The 16,838-nt window shown below is 63.0% G+C and overlaps 1 protein-coding gene across 6 annotated transcripts in view; it reads right to left on the reverse strand.

Moving 5' to 3' along the window:
• Window positions 1-293: 293 nt before the first annotated feature.
• CORO7 (coronin 7) overlaps window positions 294-16,838 on the reverse strand; it is a 92,135-nt gene continuing 75,590 nt past the window's right edge. The window contains exons 10-28 of one of the 6 annotated variants that reach the window (XM_084817983.1): window positions 11,701-11,755; window positions 11,510-11,567; window positions 10,369-10,514; window positions 10,182-10,277; window positions 9,347-9,490; window positions 8,365-8,494; window positions 7,833-8,008; window positions 7,515-7,623; window positions 6,826-6,912; window positions 6,481-6,623; window positions 6,067-6,171; window positions 4,688-4,773; window positions 4,455-4,596; window positions 3,768-3,857; window positions 2,898-3,014; window positions 1,936-2,071; window positions 1,346-1,437; window positions 986-1,072; window positions 294-437 (exon numbers count right to left, since the gene is read on the reverse strand). In XM_084817983.1, coding sequence (XP_084674109.1) covers window positions 432-437; window positions 986-1,072; window positions 1,346-1,437; window positions 1,936-2,071; window positions 2,898-3,014; window positions 3,768-3,857; window positions 4,455-4,596; window positions 4,688-4,773; window positions 6,067-6,171; window positions 6,481-6,623; window positions 6,826-6,912; window positions 7,515-7,623; window positions 7,833-8,008; window positions 8,365-8,494; window positions 9,347-9,490; window positions 10,182-10,277; window positions 10,369-10,514; window positions 11,510-11,567; window positions 11,701-11,755 — 2,005 coding nt within the window. In that variant the 3' untranslated portion in view covers window positions 294-431. Of the gene's footprint in view, window positions 438-985; window positions 1,073-1,345; window positions 1,438-1,935; window positions 2,072-2,417; window positions 3,015-3,767; window positions 3,858-4,454; window positions 4,597-4,687; window positions 4,774-6,066; window positions 6,172-6,480; window positions 6,624-6,825; window positions 6,913-7,514; window positions 7,624-7,832; window positions 8,009-8,364; window positions 8,495-9,346; window positions 9,491-10,181; window positions 10,278-10,368; window positions 10,515-11,509; window positions 11,568-11,700; window positions 11,783-16,838 lie in introns of those variants that run through there. The other 5 variants (XM_084817982.1, XM_084817985.1, XM_084817987.1 and 2 more) reach the window with 5 other exon arrangements.

Here is a 16,838-nt window from a genome sequence, read left to right on the forward strand (position 1 = left end):
TGCTTGGCTGCTGTCACGTGAGGAGCCACAAGGCTGGTTTGCCGCTTGCTGCGGTTGGGCTGCTTCCTGAGCTTGTCTGTAAACATGTGATCCAAGGCAGAGGCTGAGTGTCCAGCACCTGGTACGTGACAGCGGTGGGCAGCCGGATTCCTGGGCAAGGTGGCAGCCGAGCAGAGGTGGGAGGGAAGCGAGAGGAGCAAAGGAGCCTCAGGTGGATCTGGGCCCGTCTGTGCACCAGTGGGAAGGCGGCACCCAGCCCAGAGTGGCAGCGTTGGAAGGGGAGCCTGGAAGACCGGCTGGGGCTCCCAGGTGAGAAGGTGCTAGGGCGTTCCAGGTCTTGGAGGAGAGGCAGTTCAGGCTCTCGCTGCAGGAGGATCCGTCTGTTACCCAGGCAGAAAGGCGACTGCGGCTCCCAGTTCCAGCTTCCAGGGCTAGTCCTATGGAGCAAGAGGGACAGGCAGGCTGACAATGCAACGGGGCAGCCAGCCCCAGCCGTCTAGAGAAGGGGAGCCTTGACATTGGGAATGGCTCCAGGGAGGAGAACAGTCCTGTCCGCAAGACTTCAGGGGGCTGGTGGTGGGGAGTCCTGGCCCAGGGGGCTAAAGCTCTTCAGATCCCTTCCCTTCGCCTGCTGCAGCTGCCCATTTGTGCCCCTGAACGCCCCCAGGGCACAGGCCAAGTGGCAGGATGCAACGCTCTCTTCCTCCCACGCCCCCCGTAGGAAAAGATTCCAGAGCCCGTTCCTTTCCCTGCCCCCCGGATCCCCTCTGCCCTGGGGAGGGAGAGAGCCCCAAGTGAGCAAGAAGGACTTTTCCCATCGGGGCTCAGCATCCCTCCTGCTCACAGCCTCGTCTCCCAGTGGGCTTGAGTACAAGCAGTGGCAAAAGCATGGGGCAGGGCTCCCCCTCTGGCGGTTCCCACATCCCTGGGGAGTTGTATTAACTACACGTGTGCACGCACACCCACACGCACAGGCTCCTCTTACCCACTCCTCTTCATCCACGCCTTCGAAGTAGTCCTGTGGGAGAGGGTCCTCTCTGTTGCCCAACTTGGCCACCATGGCGCTGAGCAACTGCAGAGGAGAAAGGGATTACAGGGGCCCACACACAGCCCATCATGGTGCTTCCTTGGTGGTGATCCAGTGGTGATCTTGTGGATGGGAGCTGCTGTGCTTTCCCAGCATCCTGGACAGCTGCCTCCCAAGAAATGTTTCCCCTCAAGGGAAGAAGAAGCCCCCCCCCCCCCCGCACGCTCGTGCACACACACGCCCACAGCAGGAGCCCGCCAGGCTGCCTCTCCTCCCCACACGCCTTCCAGCCAGAGCTGCCCAGGGGGACACACTCACCTCCTCCTTCTTCTGCTCATCCGACTTCTCTTCCAGATAGACAGAGGACGGGACGTATTTCCTGCTGGGGACATCCTTTGGGGCTTCGCTCACTGTGAAAGACATCCATCCATATGAAGTCAACTGGAGCGGCTTGTTCCAGAGGCAGGTGACTGGGTCCACCGAGCCAGGCTCCCCAACCTGGTGCCCTCCAGATGTGTCAGACTACAGCCCCCAGCATTCCCAGCCAGCGATGGGCACCAGGCTGAGGAAGGCTGATCTCGGCCACCCACTGCCGGTGTCTCCAGAGTCTTGGGCCTTTCCCAGCCCTGCCACCAGGAGCCCTGGAGCGGGAGACGGAGCCCGGGGCCACCTGCCTGCCGAGCAGGGGCTCTTGTGCAACACTGGGCTCCTCCCCGCACACCAGGCCTGCACCAGCAGAGGTTACTCGAAGGTAGGCGGGCCCCTGCAACGCGGCCTTCGCAGGGAAACCGTCTGCCCCTCCGCACACAGGCCCTCTGCCGACTAGAGTGCAGCCAAGGGCGGTGGAAAGCGCTCCCTAGGCACCCCCCCACTGCCTCCCACAGGAGCTCCCCATCACCGCTCCGTACCTGGGGTCATGTCTCTGGGCTTCAGGGCAAGCTTTCGGTGCTGCCCATCCACGCCCCCCAGCCAGGCAGCAGCTGACAGCACTGGTTCCCACCACACCTCGGTGGCTGGGTAAAGGTCGTCCTGGAAGAATTCCTTCTGTGGGGAGAAAACGCAGGGCAAAGGCTCTGGTGCTCCCCGTAGGCATTGGGAGTCAGTTGCACACCCCACACCCACCAGCGAGCAACTGATCCGCGTGAGCTGCCTCATGCTGCAGGTTGCATGCATGCCAAATGCAGCGGAGGCCCCCAGTCTGCGAAGGCTGCTCCAGCCTCCGTCGCAAAGCTCCTGGCTGCGCAAACCCAGGCTGCTGCCAGCCAGGGGCTCTGAGGAGCCATTCCATAATGGGCTTTCTGCAACAAGAAAAAAGATGGAAGAAGCACCGGGAAAACACGGGAGGGTTACGAAGGGAAGATGACGATATCTGGACCGCCTGCGGAATTCTGTGAACGATGGAGGCGGTGGCACTACAAAAGCCTCGGCTGGAAGCACTCCTGGCAGCGCTGCAGGACAGGAGGAGGGGTGGCGCTGGCTAAAAATAAAACTGGGACCCAGGGTAGGAAGGGTCAGGCTGTTTCCACGTGGAGGGAAGTGAGCAGTGCACCCCTCGCCCAAGGAGCCGCGTCGGGACCAAGGCCATCCATCTTATACATACGAAATCTCGGGTGAGCAGGGAGGCATCCCGTGTTTGTGGGCGGCAAGCAAAACCCCCGAGGAGCGCCAAAGGGCCTCCAAAGTGGCAGCAAACGGCCAGTCCATCGGGACAACTGCGCCTGGCTTTGGTCTCGCTCCATGCCAGCAGGATGTGTTCCCAAAGGGACTGAAAATGCTGCGCGCTGCTGCACTGCTGCGGTCCTGGACATGCCGCGTCTCCTGTCCGAGGCTCTCCCGCCCTGGCTGGCGGAGGGCCCCTCCAGTACGGTACCTTTACTCTGGGCACCCGGAAGGCCACAGGCTCAATGGAGCTCTGGCGGAGGCGCAGGGCCCGGGCAACCTCGACCTCTCGCACGTCGCACTCGGTCTTGGGCAGGAACTGGAAGCCCTGGGGAGGTGCAGAGGTCAGAACCCCGTGGACGCCTTCCCCAGGGCAAGCGTGGCTCAGGCACCCTCCGAGGGCACTGCTTTCCTTGCCCATCCCCACCTGCGCTGTCCCAGGAGGACAACGGGAGGAGGCGCGTTTGGTCCCCAGCCAGCTCTGAGCCCTCCATCTGCCAGTCACACAACACACGCAGCGCTTGTGGGAAGCCACAAGAGGGCAGGCTAGAAGTGCGCAACTTGGGTGGGAAGGAGGGAGAGCGGACAGCGGTGCCCTCTGGGGTCAAAGCACCAACTTCGGCGCAGAGGAGGACTAGCAACCTGGAGATGTGGTGGTCAAGGGACAGAGCTCCACTAGGGACCTTCTCCCCCAAAGAGGGGTCCCCCACGCACAGTATCGTTCCCTCCCTGTGAAGATGCCATTCTGATTTGTCACAGGGATTGATGCTCACCGCTCCACCTCCAGCAACAACACAAAAAGATGCTTGCTGGATCAGGCCCCAAGTCCCTCCCTCCCAGCATCCTGTCTCCAGCAGTGGGAAGCCCACAAGCAGGGCAGGAAGGCATGTTCATCCACCCCTCCTGGCTCCAGCCCTCATGACTACAAAGGAAGACCAAAAATGGTGCTGAGTCAGCAGAAGACTCCGATAGAGAAGGGCTTCTGGAGTGGGGCGCCCCTCAGTTTCCCTGCTGTCATGCCCCCTCTCCCTGGCCTGCCTCCCCAGCAATTAGCCTCATCCATCCCTGCTGGCCTCCTCACCTTGTGGGGGTCACTGGACAGGAAACTGTTGCATTCCAGGAAGAAGGGTGCCTCGGGGACCACCTCATACACAAACATCCGGGTGTCGCCCTGGACATGAGGCAGAGGGAAGAGACTGGGGTGCATGGTGTTGGGTGGGGATGGGTGGCAGCCCTACCCGGGCCCTCGGGTCTACTGCAAAAGAAGGGTGAGATCCGTGCCTCCTCCTGCTGACAAAGGCTAACCTCGTGGAGGAGAAGCCAGGGCTGCTCGCAGGAGGAAGGCTGGTGCCTAGATGCAGGAGGTCTCCGCAGGATTTGGACTTGGAAGGGCTGCTCGTGCCAGCCCTGGTGGAACCACTGTTCTCAACAACAGCACACATGGGGGTTCAGCCACAGCTGCCCCAGGGTCAGGCCAGGTGCAGAATGGGCCCCTTTTTGGTGCACTGGAGGGGCAGGTGGGGCTGGCACATGGCACCCAGCGCCTCAGTGAAGCATGGGTGGGGTTGCACATCTTCACAAAGGCCCTACGACCCCCTCATCCTGAACTTGCTTGGCTTCTCTGGCCACTGAGGCTGTTCCCAACAGGTAAGGCCCAGGTGTTCCAAGTCACTTCCCACCTGGGGATACAGCCTAGAGGATGCTGAGAGAAGGACATGGCCCATGGATGTGCCAGCTGGGTCAGTAGCCAGCCAGGTCACCTGCTCACCTTGCCTGAGAGGAAGACCACACTTGTGTCCGTGTCATAGAAGGGAATGAGGGTGGATGGAGAGACGTCCAGACTGACGACTGTCACAGGCCCAGCTGCCAGTGATTCTGCCTGGTACAGGGAAAGCTGGCGCTCGCTGCGGCTGAACAGAAAGGAGGAGAGACTCCTGAGGTCAGGCAGGCCTGGACTGCTTGCACACAGCAAGGGGAGAAGGGGGAAATGCGAGGCCTTACCTGTCAAAGCCTGAGACCAGCAGGTATTTGCCTTCACACACCCAGACAACCCGGGCGCCTCGGCCTCCCTCAGGGCCTGGACCTTCCTGTTCCAGAAGAGAGGGAGGGAGAGGCCTCAGAGGAAGCGTGCCATGGCAGCCCTGCAGGCAGCTCTGCTTCGCATGGCGCCAGGCCCCTGGTCCGCCCAGCCCCGTGGTATCTGCTCCGACTGGAAGTGACTCTTCAGGGCCTCCGACAGAAAGGGGCCTTTCTGAGCCCCGCCTCTTGGTGGAGGTGCTCAGCACCGAGCCACGGTGCCCCTCGGGAGATGGAGCAGAAGAACCAATGCTTCTTGAAGGATTTCCAGAGGGGCAGACCTGTTAGTCTGTTGCAGCAAGAACAACAGAGTCTTGTGTCAACTTGAAGACTTGCCCAGTTATTCTGATGAAAGCTTAAGCTTTCGTGTCCGCTGCATCGGATGCAGGAAGTGTTAACCTCACATTGGCAGGTTTAAGCACACACGTGGATGGGCAGGGTGCATGGGGGGCAGGGAGATGCGTCTGCCAAAAGAATAGATCTGATGCCAGAAATGGCCCTGCTCAGAAGCCAGTGGGGGCGTGTTTCAGCCTCCCGGGACACTCTGTCATTTGCCTTAACCTGGCCAGTCTGGAACAAAGGAATTTCAAAGAGAGATACCAACACAGAATTGCCAAACGACAATTCATCAAGAGGCTGAGATCCATTTCGTGTGGTCTGAATAGGGGCCGAGGGTTTTTTTTAATCCTATGACCTACATTAATCAGCTCATCAGTACACTGACGTCTGCGCAATCGCCCATCTGTGAGTGGCCGCCCGTAAGGTACTTTTTGCATTTCAATTCCCTCTGACCACACAATTTCCATCTGAACAAATTATACCAGTTTGAGGTTAGCACATCAGGCACCCACGAGGTCGACGCTGCCCAGGAAAGCTTCAGCCAGAATAAACTGGTTAGTCTTTAAGGTGCCACAAGATGCTTTGTTCTTCTTGGGAGAGGCAGTGAGAATGGGCCCTGTGGCCGCAGCCTGAGTGGATCCTCGTCTCCTTAGTGCAAACGGCAAAGCTGGGGCGCTCACACTGTCACCAGTGAGCGCTTCGCTTCGTCTTCACGTAGGACGCCGCCTGACCCCATGGTCTACCCCCCCCCATGCCATCTCATACGCGCCAGCTGAGAACAACACACCACGCATCTAATGAAGTGGACGCTAGACTGGAACGTGTCCCATGACGAACCTGCTAGCCTTGACACCGCCACAAGGCTCTTGGGGGCTCTGCGTCTTCTGTCTGCCCAGCAGAACATGGCCCTCCGGGCCCCACTCCCCACTCCCCGCGCGCCATTGCCCCGCTGATTCAGCTCCCACCTGCAGGGGCCGTGCAGCCTGCCGGGGCTCACAGACCCGCACTTTGCCATCCTTGCTGACGGTGGCCAGGCAACGTCCGTCGGGGCTCCAGGCCAGGCTGAAGATCTGAAAGGCAGGCGTCCAGCCGCCACAGGGGTCAACGCTCTCATGCAGTGGAGGGCGCTAGGCTTCTAGGGTGCGAGGCCAGCCACAGTGCTCAGGCCCTAGGAGATGTCCTCCGGTCCCACGCAGCCCAGCACAAGGCCGGTGCCTGGGGCAGCAGGAGGGCCGGAGCGCTGCATGGGACCCCGGGGCCTGGCAGCGGGGCCCGTCACGCTCCCCGCGGAGTGCCCCGCCCGGGGTTGCTCCGCTGGGCCCTTCTGCGAATAAGTGGGGAGGGCCGGGAAGCAGAGAGCAGGCGGCCAACCTCCCTACCTGGTCCCCGTGTCCGTCCAGCCTCAGCGCCTGCTTCCCAGAGCGCACGTCCCAGACCCGGACGCTTGTGTCGTAGGAGGAGGAGGCCAGGATGTCTGAGGCCAGAGGGTGGAACTTGACAGAGTATATCTTCTCTGTATGACCTCGGGGAGGGGGAGAGAGGGGCTGCTATCAGAACGCGGCAGTACACCTCACCTGGGGCGGCCTCTGGCGCGTTGCGGATCCTGCCGCCGCCTCTGCCAGCCCTTTGGAGACAAGGAGCCCACACAAATCCGCAGGAACTAGGGAGGGAGGTCCCAAAGGAGCCCTGCCCTGCTCCCAGCACCAGCAGGATGGTGCCCTTACCATGCAGCACAATTTCAGGTTCCAGCAACATCTTCTGCAGCCCCCCCAACTCGACCCGCCACAGACGGATCTTGGCGTCTTCTCCACCTGCACCAAGAAACCGAAGGAGCGAAGGCCCAAGAGACGTGCTCAGCAAGACCCTGCGCTGGAGACCCTAACTGTGGGCCTGGGGCTGAGCAGTACCAGCTCCAGGCTTCAGAGGGCTCTTCGGCCAGGCCCTCTCCATGGCCCCTCTCTCTGGGAGTCCACCCTCTCACCACCATGGTCCCCAGCTGCTCTTGCCCCTCTCCTCTCCTCTTCCTCGTCACCGTGCCGCTTGCTTGCTTCGCAGGCGGGAAGCCAGGGATCCAGCAGGCCGTGGCATCCGCTGCTCCTCCTCACCCCCACCGCTGTCTGGGCCAAGTGGGAGGCAGAGGAACAAGCCAGGCGCCGTGGGGAAGAGGAGGCGCAGCTCCAGGGGGCTCTTGCCAGGGGCCCCTGCTGGGGTGTGGGCCCTCGGCAGCGGCCCTGCCCTGCCAACCCAGGGCGCCGGCCCTGGGGCTGAGCCATGACAGCCCTCGGGTGGCCTCAGGAGAGGCTCTGTGGCGCAGGCCGCCTGCCTGGGAAGAAGAGCCCCCTCCCAGCCTCCTCACAGACCCCGGAGCTGCCAGAGGGTGCTTTTGGCACAAAGGGAAGGGGTGGGGACATACCGATGGCCAGCCGCTGCAGATCGAAGGGGTCCCAGCACAGATCTGAGACCGGTGCCCCATTCTGGATGGTGGGCATGGCTGCATCAGGGAGGCGGCCTGGCTTGGAGAGCTGCAGGACATACACCAGGAGAAACAGTGCGCCCCGTTTCTCAGCCACCCTGCCTCCAAGGTGCCACGGCAGGTGGGCAACCACGAGGCTTTTGAGCCGAGAGGGGCCATGAACTGGGCAGCTGCCCTGCCAAAGGAGACAGGCTGCCCGGGAAGTCCCACTCCTGGAAGCCCCCAGCCGCCTCGGCCTCCTTCGCCACCGCCCTTTACCTCCAAGATGGCCACCTGCCCTCCGGAGGACAGCAGCGGGATAGCTGCATGCTGCAGGTTGGCACAGAATCCGTCACACTCCCCCGGCGTGGTGAGGCTCAGGCCCTTGAGGTTGGTGATGTGGGTACTGCGGTGCAGAACGGTGCCCTGAATGTGGCGGAACCCGGAGCTGGGGCCTGCAGGGCAGCAAACACGCAGTGGGTGAGAAGGGTGGCCCCGTGGGGAAGGCGCCTGGCAGTCTCAGTTGGGCCACTGGGCCACAGGGAGGTGCCCCTCCAGAGGCCCCGGGCTCCACTCTGCGGAGGCACGGGAGCACACCAGGCGAGGGTCCACCTTCTGGCCCATGGCACCTGCATCCCTGCTAAGTGGGTGGGCTGGGGGCGGGGGGCACTGCGCCCCATCCCCCAGGCAGCGACGCCACTGGAGGCGCCTGGGCATGGAGGGGAGGCTCTCGCTGGCCCTCGGGATGTGCCGATGGATGCAGCTCCGCCAACACGGGAGAACAGCAGCAGCAGCGGGCGGGCGGGCTTACCCAGGAGGCTCTGCAGCGACCGCTGGCTGGGGCTGGAGGCAAAGCCACTGGTGCTGGAGGGAGACGGTGCGGCGCTGGAGGGAGATGCTGGAGAGCTGGAGGGAGATGACAGGCTGCCGCCGCCACCGGCCTGCAAGCAGAACAGGCCCCTCAGAGCACAAAGGGCCTGTGCGCAGCCAAGGGCTGCCGGCCAGCTGGCAGAACCAAGCGGCCACCGAGCACGGCCTCGGGGCGGTCAAGGGTCTGGAGAAAGTGCGAGGGGAGAGGGAGAGGGGGTACTGGGGGAGCTTGGGGAGGGGGCTTGCACTGCCCGACGGAGAGGGGACCCCCTTGGCAAAGAGCTCATCGGGTCGTCGGGTGCAGCGTGGGCCCATCCAGCCCAGTGCTGCCGACAGCGCCTGGCAGCGGTGGCTCCCCTGGCGCCAGGCAGGCGTTTCTCCTGCCCTACCGGGAGGTGCTGCCAGGCAGCAGGCCTAAGGCCTGCTGCACGCCCAGCGGGGGCTCAGCCACCGAGCTCCCCCCCGCAGCACTCCACTGTCTACTCTGGCTTCTCCGGGGTCTGCGGGCTTCAGGCCCGCCCCCCACCCCCCGCCTGGGCCTTGCAGCTGGCCTCAGTGAGGATCCCTGACGTGTCCCTCCTCTGCACGGAGAGGCGCTGACCCCAGCGGACACACCGCGAGCCTGAGGCACGCCGAGGGGGCGTCTCGCCTTCCGAGCAAGACCCCAGGCTTTCAGGACAGGGCTTTCTACCCTGCTGAGCAGCTGCCCTCTGCCCCCATGAAGCCTCTCGATGGGGCAGCAGGAGCTCGCAGAGGTGGGAGGGGAGCAGAAGGGGCTTCCCTGCACCCCTTCCCACTTTCCATTTGCAAGACAGATCGCGCGCAGTCCATGGCCTGGGCCCACAGGCAGGCGGGCTGGGAGTAGCGTGAACCACAGAGGCCCCACCTAACCCTCGGCCTGGGTCCACCTGGCAGCCACTCACGCTTCGCTGCAGGCCCTCCGTCTGGTCGCCAGCGCCTGCCTGGGTGGAGTCTGGGCCGGAGCTCTCTGGAGGGGCGCAAGGAAGGCAGCCCGAGGTGAAGGCCTCGCTGGGCCGCTGGGCAGGATGAAGGCTGACCCGCTCTACCTGGCAGAAGGAGCACGAGGCAGTCACTGCCGGTGGGAACGGAGCAGGCCAGGGCAGGAATGCTGGGCCGTCCCCCCTGGCCCAGCAGAGGGGGATCCTTGGGGCAGAGCAGGCTGGATGGGGCTGTGGGTGCCTGCAGGTCCACTTTGGGTGGAGGTGGGCTTCAGAAGCAGCTACTCAAAGCCCCAAAAGCTCCGCTCCTGCGGAGGGGCCAATGGGCAGCCTGCAAACCCTGTGGCAGCCCGCCCCCCCGGGGCCCTCCAGGTGGGTTGAGTGTGACTCCATCACTCTGGCCAGCATGGCCACGGGAGTGGCAGTCCAACCCATCCAGAGGGCCCTGGCATGAGGGCGGCTGCCCGGGGGACAGCAGAGGCCCCTCTCTGACTGTGCACAGGGAGGCAGCGCCCCCCCCCCGAGGGCATTCAGGGCAGGGGGAGCGCTGCCTCTCCCAGCCAGACCCCCCCTCTGTGGGGCAGCTAGGGGCCTTCTGGCACAAAGAGCCACTTGGCAGCCCATTGGGGTGGCCACCGACGGCTTCCTGCCTAGGGGAACAGGGAGGGGCCGGAGCTCCCTTTGGGCCACCTCTGGCTTAGGGCTTCCACCTGGCTCTTCTCAGAGCAGCCTGCAGCCCTCCCAGTAGTGGAGGGACAGACGGACGGACTCGGGCCTCCCCTCCTGTTGTGACTCTCACCTGGCTGTTGTCTCCGGCCCACCAGGCCTGAGCAGACGTTGCTGGGATGTTTCCAGCACAGTCGGGGAATAAGTCTTTGTGGAACTCCTGTGTGGACTGCAAGACATGCCCCCCCCCCCCGTGAGCACCACAGTCTCCATCTCCCACAACAGCTCCTCCCCCCGCCCCAGCCCCCCCCCCCATTTACCTTCCTGGGCACCGAATAGCTGACAGGGACGATGGCGGCGCTGGCCAGCTGCAGGACCCGCATCACCTCGCATGCCAGGACGTCCAGGGCCAGCTTGGGCACCAGGGCAGCCCCCTGGGACTCACTCTGCATCAGGCACTGGTTGACTGGTCAACGGGAGAGGCTGGCTGACGAGGGGGGCAGCCGGGCAGGGTGCCTGGAGGCGGCCGGCTCTCCAAGGCTGCCTGCTGCCAGGATCGTGCCCGGCATAGGGGTGGTGACCCTCCAAGCTGCCACCCCCAGCCAGGGAAGCCAGGCTTCTCTCCCCCAGGCGCCCGACGAGAGGCCCTGGTGCGGGGATCCCGCACAGGGGGTGCTCATCTGGCCGCCCAGCACCCGAGAGGAGAGCGAGGACAGCACCATGTCTCCACGCGGCAGAGCCCTCATTTGTCTGGGCGGCACGTGCAGCCTGGACCGCCCTGCAGGGCCAGCGTGGCCAGCTGCTCCCCACCTCCTCTTTCAGCAGTACAACCTGCTGCAGCAGCAGGGGGCCGGACTCTGCGGCACTGGGCAGGGAGGCGGCGTGGAGGCAGCGGAGGCGGCTGCTTCCCATGGAGCCAGGGCTCTGGCCCATCTCCTCTGCTGCGGAGAGCCATGCTGACTGGCCCGGTGGCCCTCCAGGGTTTCAGGCAGGGGCCTTTCCCAGCCCTGCCTGGGAACGCCGGGGATTCGGCCTGGGACCCTCGGCACGCCCCGCAGGGGCTCCCCTGCTGAGCTACAGCCCTTGCCCGACCCTCCTTGCACCTCATGCAGACGCCGCCAGCCGGCAGGCCAGGGGCATCCCCTGCCTCAGGAGGCAGATGGGGAGGGGCCATGTGTTGCATGCCACGGCCCTGCCATGGCCGCGCCGGCCCCAAGCTCCAGAAGGAGTGGCAGTGGCGGCGGCAGGGGCGGAGCAGCAGCCCCCCTCCTGCCCCAGGCAGCAGGGCTCCTTGCGCAGCCACCCCGCCGGGGCAGGCAAGGGGCAGGCCACGAGCGAGGCCTGGGGACGTGGGCAACTCTCCCGGGGCCCGGGAACAGCAGTGTTTTGCCAGGGGCCCGAGCCCGGGGCACATGGAGCCAGGAGAGGCCCTGGGGCGCCAGCTGGCAGGCAGGGACTCACCTTCCACCAGTGCAGGCTGGCTGGGCGACACCTCGTAGCAGAGGAGCACGTTCTGCCCCTGAAAGACAATGGTCTGGCTTGGCTTCTGCCTCTGCAGAACCCCTCCCTTGACCACCCCACGTCTGGGGAGGGGCATGAAACGGAGTCGGGAGCATGGAGGCGGGGCCCCCATGAGAAGGAATGGCCCTTACCTTCCCTGCCAGGATGAGCAGGCCAGTGCTGGGATCAAAGAGGGGGATCAAGGCCCTGCAACACGACAGGGTGACATCTGAGCTGGAGACAAACAGCAATAGCACAACGATTCCCGCACCCCCAGGCCTGGCGGGAACCAGGACAGGCCGATTGTGCTCCCAGGGACCAGATCCGACGTGAGCCCCACGGGGCCGGCCAGTCTGGCAGGACGCCTGCCGGAGCAGAGGAAGTGCCCCATCGATGCCAGCAGGCATCCAGGAATATGTGCCTGATACTCCTTGCCCAGGACACTGCTCCAGCAGCCATCGCCTCTGGAGACCTCCCGCCCCCCCAACATCTGGGCCATTTCTCCCTTGCTGCTTGGTGTGTCTGAAGCCCCCCCCATCACAACTTCCTGGCTTCCTTCAAATCCCTCCTCAAAATCCACGCTTTCCAGGAAGCCTTTGCACAACCCCTGAGGCCTCAGGCAAAACCAAAGCAAAACCTAATTGTGTGTGACTGAAACATGGGCACATTCTTTTCCAGCCACCCCCTCCCTCTGTGCCCCCTCCCCTTGCTCACTGACACTCCCAAAGCCCACCACGCACGCTCTGGAGGAAAGCCCACACTGCCTCTCGCCAACACAGATTGGCCCCGAAACAAGTCTCTCCTCACAATGGCTGCTTCACACGTAATGTAACCCGTGGTCTATTTCACCCATGGTCTGTTGCAACACCCAGGGTTTGTCTGGCAGACAATAAAACAAGCCCCCGGGGTTTTTTCTCAGTCCCTGGGTTGGTTGCTTCCCTCCTCCTTTCCCGCGCCTTCCTGTATCCCAGGTGCCTTTGTGGCACTGTAGTACTGGCATGTAGAGCGGCTGGGGTTTTGACTGCTCTTGCCCACCGCCTCTGTAGCCTGGCAAAACAACCCATGCGCTATTTTAAACATCCCAGAGTTCACAGCCCAACAACAAACCATGGGTTCTCTTTCTGGGTTGTTTGCGATGAGCAAGGCCATGTTCGCACATCGCAACAACCCAGAATTCAACAATCCATACCATGGGTTAGAGTTACATGTGAACCAGGCCGTGTCTCCCATTTGACTAACGCAGCAAAAAATCCACAATAAAAGCATTTGAGGAGGGGAAGCAGGACCCCACAGATCAGGGGAGGAGTAAGAGTCTCCCTCCTGAGGCCCTAGAGGGCGGGTGCCAGTCAGGGTTGGCAGGCAGCACTGAACTAGAAGGGCACGTGCTCCAACTTGGGGCTTCATGCGTCCCTGTCCCCCACAGAGTGGCAGTGCAGAGGACAAGCTCAGCAGCAGAACAGCCTCTCCTGCCCTGCCCTGGAGCCCTCTCCCTCCTCGTCCCCGTGGCAGGCCTGTGAGAACCGCTCTGGGCAGCGCCCGCTTCCTCCTGGTTTATGGCTTCCCATGTCACACTCCTGTAATCTACGGCCCTGAGCGTGACAGCTTTATGGGCACCTCCTTGGTGCACCCTGGAAACCTCAGGGCCTCTTCCTTGGCCAGCCCTGCGGGGAGCGGCCGCCTCTGGCACAGACGTTCCCTTGGGGCTGGCACCAGATACATTGCAGGCCGGGCCACGGGCTCTCAGGCGGGCAGCAAAAGGCGGTCCGCTCGTCTGCCCGGCGGAAAGGCCTTCTGTCCCAGGGTGGGGGCTGGGAAGGGAGAGCTCTCCCCAGCCCTGCCCAGGGCTTGAGGAGAGCCTTCCTCCTGCCCAGACACCAGCGCGCAGAATGCCGCCTGCCTCAGTGTCCAACGGCCCCGGGGACCAGACGAGGGGTGACTGCAAGCACCAGCAGCTACAGGCAGCTAGTGCATGGGGGCTGCTTTGGGCCCCCCCGCCTCGCGGCTCCGGATCCTGGCCACAGAGCCTCCAAGCAGGTAAACTGGTCCCAGCTCTGCCTCCTCCCCAAGCAGGTCAGGCTGGTCCTTCCAGCCTCTTGCTTCCAGTGGCAGAAGCGCCTCCAAGAGGCAGCACGCCTGGCTGGCTGCCGGATCATCCCGGCACGAGGCCTGGGCGCGGCGTTGGTGCCAAGACACGTCTCTGTGTTCTCAGGCAGCCCGGATCTCCGAGGGGCTTCAGAGCCAGGCCCAAGGGGAGGGGCTGCCCAGCAGAGGACCCCACCACGAGCCTGGGCCCTTCTCCCTGGGCCCGGCGGGGCAGACGGCGAACAAGAGAGGTGCCTCTCCCTGCCTGTCCCACCCAGGATTTGTGGCTAGCAGAAGCCCCTGTCCTCCTCCACAGAGTGAAGGGTGGAAAGGGAGTGGGCCTGGAAGAGGGCTGGCTCCCAGAGCGCCATGGTGGGCATTGTGTTGTCCCGGAGATGACAGAAGGCCCAGCACCACCCCGATGGCAGACCAGTCCTGCTTTGCGAGAAGCACCCAAGCAGCTCCGGGAAGCCTCGGCGGGGATCGGGCGAAAAGGCCTCCCTGGATTCGCCGCTGTGGTGGCATCCAGGGCTGCGAGGTTCACACAGGCAGCACTCCTGCCGGAAGCAAGCAGGAGGCGAACAGGGCACAAAACGCCCGCAAGCATCCACCATCCAGCAGCGGTGCTCAGTCCCACCAGAGGCCAAGCTGGGAACTGCCTGAGCCAAGTCCCACTGGCCAGGGGGCGGTGTCCCAGAGGGCAAATGCTGGGCATAAAGCAAGAGAAACGGTCCCAGCCTAGGAATGTGCCGGCACGGCAGAGGGCATGCTCCTACCCACCCCCAGGTAAGAGCCCTGTCTCCACCCCCAGCACGTCCCAGCTGCAGTCTCTCCAGAAGGAAGCCAGGCCAGAATGGCACAACCAGCTTGGCAAGAGATCTGCTCTGCAGCCAACCAGAATGTGTGGTTTCTTTTGTCTAGACTCAAGTTCCTGGTTCCGTGTTTGACAAAAGCACCCCTTTCACCTATTCTTTGCTCTGCTACATGACTCTCTTCCCCCTCTCTCCCTCCCTCTCACACACCCCAGAAAGGGAAGTCGCCTCCCCTACACCGTGTGAGCTCCAGCCTCAGTTTCCCTACAGCAGAAGTAGCAGCAGCCCAGTCCGTGGATGGCCAGGTGGAGCACGGGCGGGTGTGCCCTGCCTTGACGGAGGCTGGGAGGGGCACGCTCGGTCCTGCCAGGCTGGAAGGGCTCTGAAGCGGCACAGATACCGTGCCCGAGAGCCAGCCCAGCTGGCAGCCTGCCAAGTGCCCGCCTGGCCGTGGGGTTCTCAAGGGGACCTTGTGTGCCTGCGCCGCCTTGCACAGCACATGGAAGGCTTGCCTGTGATCTGGGCCCAGTGGAGGGCTGAGAACAAGCTGCCCCCTCCTGCAGCCCCTCCAGCCAGGGGGCAGAGGGGGCTTTAGCCCACTTGCTCCAAAGCCCACAGAGGCACCTGGCTGAGAAAGACCGGCAAGCACCAGCCAATGCAGTGTAGCGGTCAGAGCGTCCAGCAGAACCACGGTAGAGCCACAATGCTCACTGGGTGGCTGGGAGCCAGCCACTGACTCTTCCCCTAGCCCACCTCACAGGGTTATGTGAGGATAAAAAGGAGCGGAGGACAAGGATCGGGTTCCTTGGGGGGAAAACGGGATACAGATGCAACAAACAAAGAAATGGCATGTGGTGCAGCTTGCCAAGTTGGGCTTTCCGAACCAAGGGCATGGATATTGGGGGGCGGGTTCTCTGGGCCTTTCCCCCCATGTCTCTGGGTGCTGAGCACAGCATCTGCCTGGGAAGGCAAGAAGCTGCCATCCAAAGCGGCTGGGAGCCATTCCTCATTGAACCACAAGCCCCGGGCACAAGCACAGCCCAGCCAGAGGAAAAGCCATTAGGCTAGTGAGGCTAGCAGCTCGTCTTGGGATGGCTTGGCCAAGGGAAGGGGAAGCCCGGCTCCCTGGTTCTAAACTGGAGAATAGGCTGTTCTGTGGGAGGGAGAAAAGCGCTTTCAGAGTGGGCTTTATACAGTCCAAGCAATCAGTCCCTCTGTTGACCTAAGATAAAGCCGGAGAAGAAACCAAACACAGAGCTGGGGAGAGAACAAAGGCCTGCGTATTAGGTTCCAGCTGACATGTTTGTGGCTCTCCAGGTGGGGGGGGGGCACCGCGGGCTTGATTTGCGGTGGGGGGGGGGAGTGCTCAGGCAGTGGAGGTGCATTTAGAGGTCACAGAATTGGCACAAGCTGGCTACCCACTGAGCAGCTCCTTTTGTGTGCCTTGATCCATGCAGTGGGTCCTCAGGCCCCCCTGGGCATCCCCCAAGTGTCTGGTGCTGCACGGAGCAAGCACGTTGCCATCTTTGTGCATTTGGCGACATCATGTGACTGGCCCAATGGACACCTCAGTGTTTAACAAGGACAGGCTGTGCCCACCAATGCTTTAAGCATGTGCTCTGGGATGGATCCAGTCCCTGGTGCAGAGAGGAAAAGAGGAGAACATGCCTCCTCCTCTGATCTTCCATGTGTGACATGTTAAGGGCACAATCCTAGGCATGTTTACACAGAAATGGGTCCTACAACTCCCAGTATTCCCCACCCAGCATGCTCAGGGTTGGCTGGAGGATGCTGAGAGTTGTAGGACTTTTTTCTGTCTGAATGTGCACAGGATTGCAGCCTGGCATTTTTAAAGAACTGTGCAATAAAGAAGGGCTACCGACAGTTGCCATCCTCTTCCCCATCTGCCAAGCACTGCGCCTCCAAGCAGAGGTCTGTCCACGGGAGTTCACCACAGGAGGGGGAGGAGGAGGGATGTGGCTTCCCTTCTTTCACAGGGGCTGAACCGGCTACAGGACCAGGCTGTGCTTGGAGGACAGCACCCTGCCAGAGCTGTTGGAGCCTCTGGGGAGAAGGGGGAGGCAGCGCTCCAGAGGCCCTGCCTCTGTCTGGACAGCCTATTTCAGCCCCGCCCTGGAAGAGAATGAGGAGAGGGCAGCCTCGACTCCCGCGCGCCTCCTGCACTCCTGGAGCTCACCAGCCAACCCAGCAGCCAGTCCCAGGCAGGCGACGCTCCAGCCATCACTGCGCCGGAACAGCCCCAAAGCCACGCCAGGCTGCCCCGCCACGTGGTTTCCCACAGCAGAGCCCCAAGGGCACCCGGAGGAGCCCCCTCCTGCCCCAGCTTTGAAGGTGCAGCGCCAATGTTGCACCCGGCTGGCTTGGGCCAGGGATGT

This window comes from Heloderma suspectum, chromosome 12 (genome assembly GCF_057233095.1).
Source record: "Heloderma suspectum isolate Gila_16-S chromosome 12, 16-S_ref, whole genome shotgun sequence".
Classification (NCBI taxonomy): Eukaryota; Metazoa; Chordata; class Lepidosauria; order Squamata; family Helodermatidae; genus Heloderma; species Heloderma suspectum.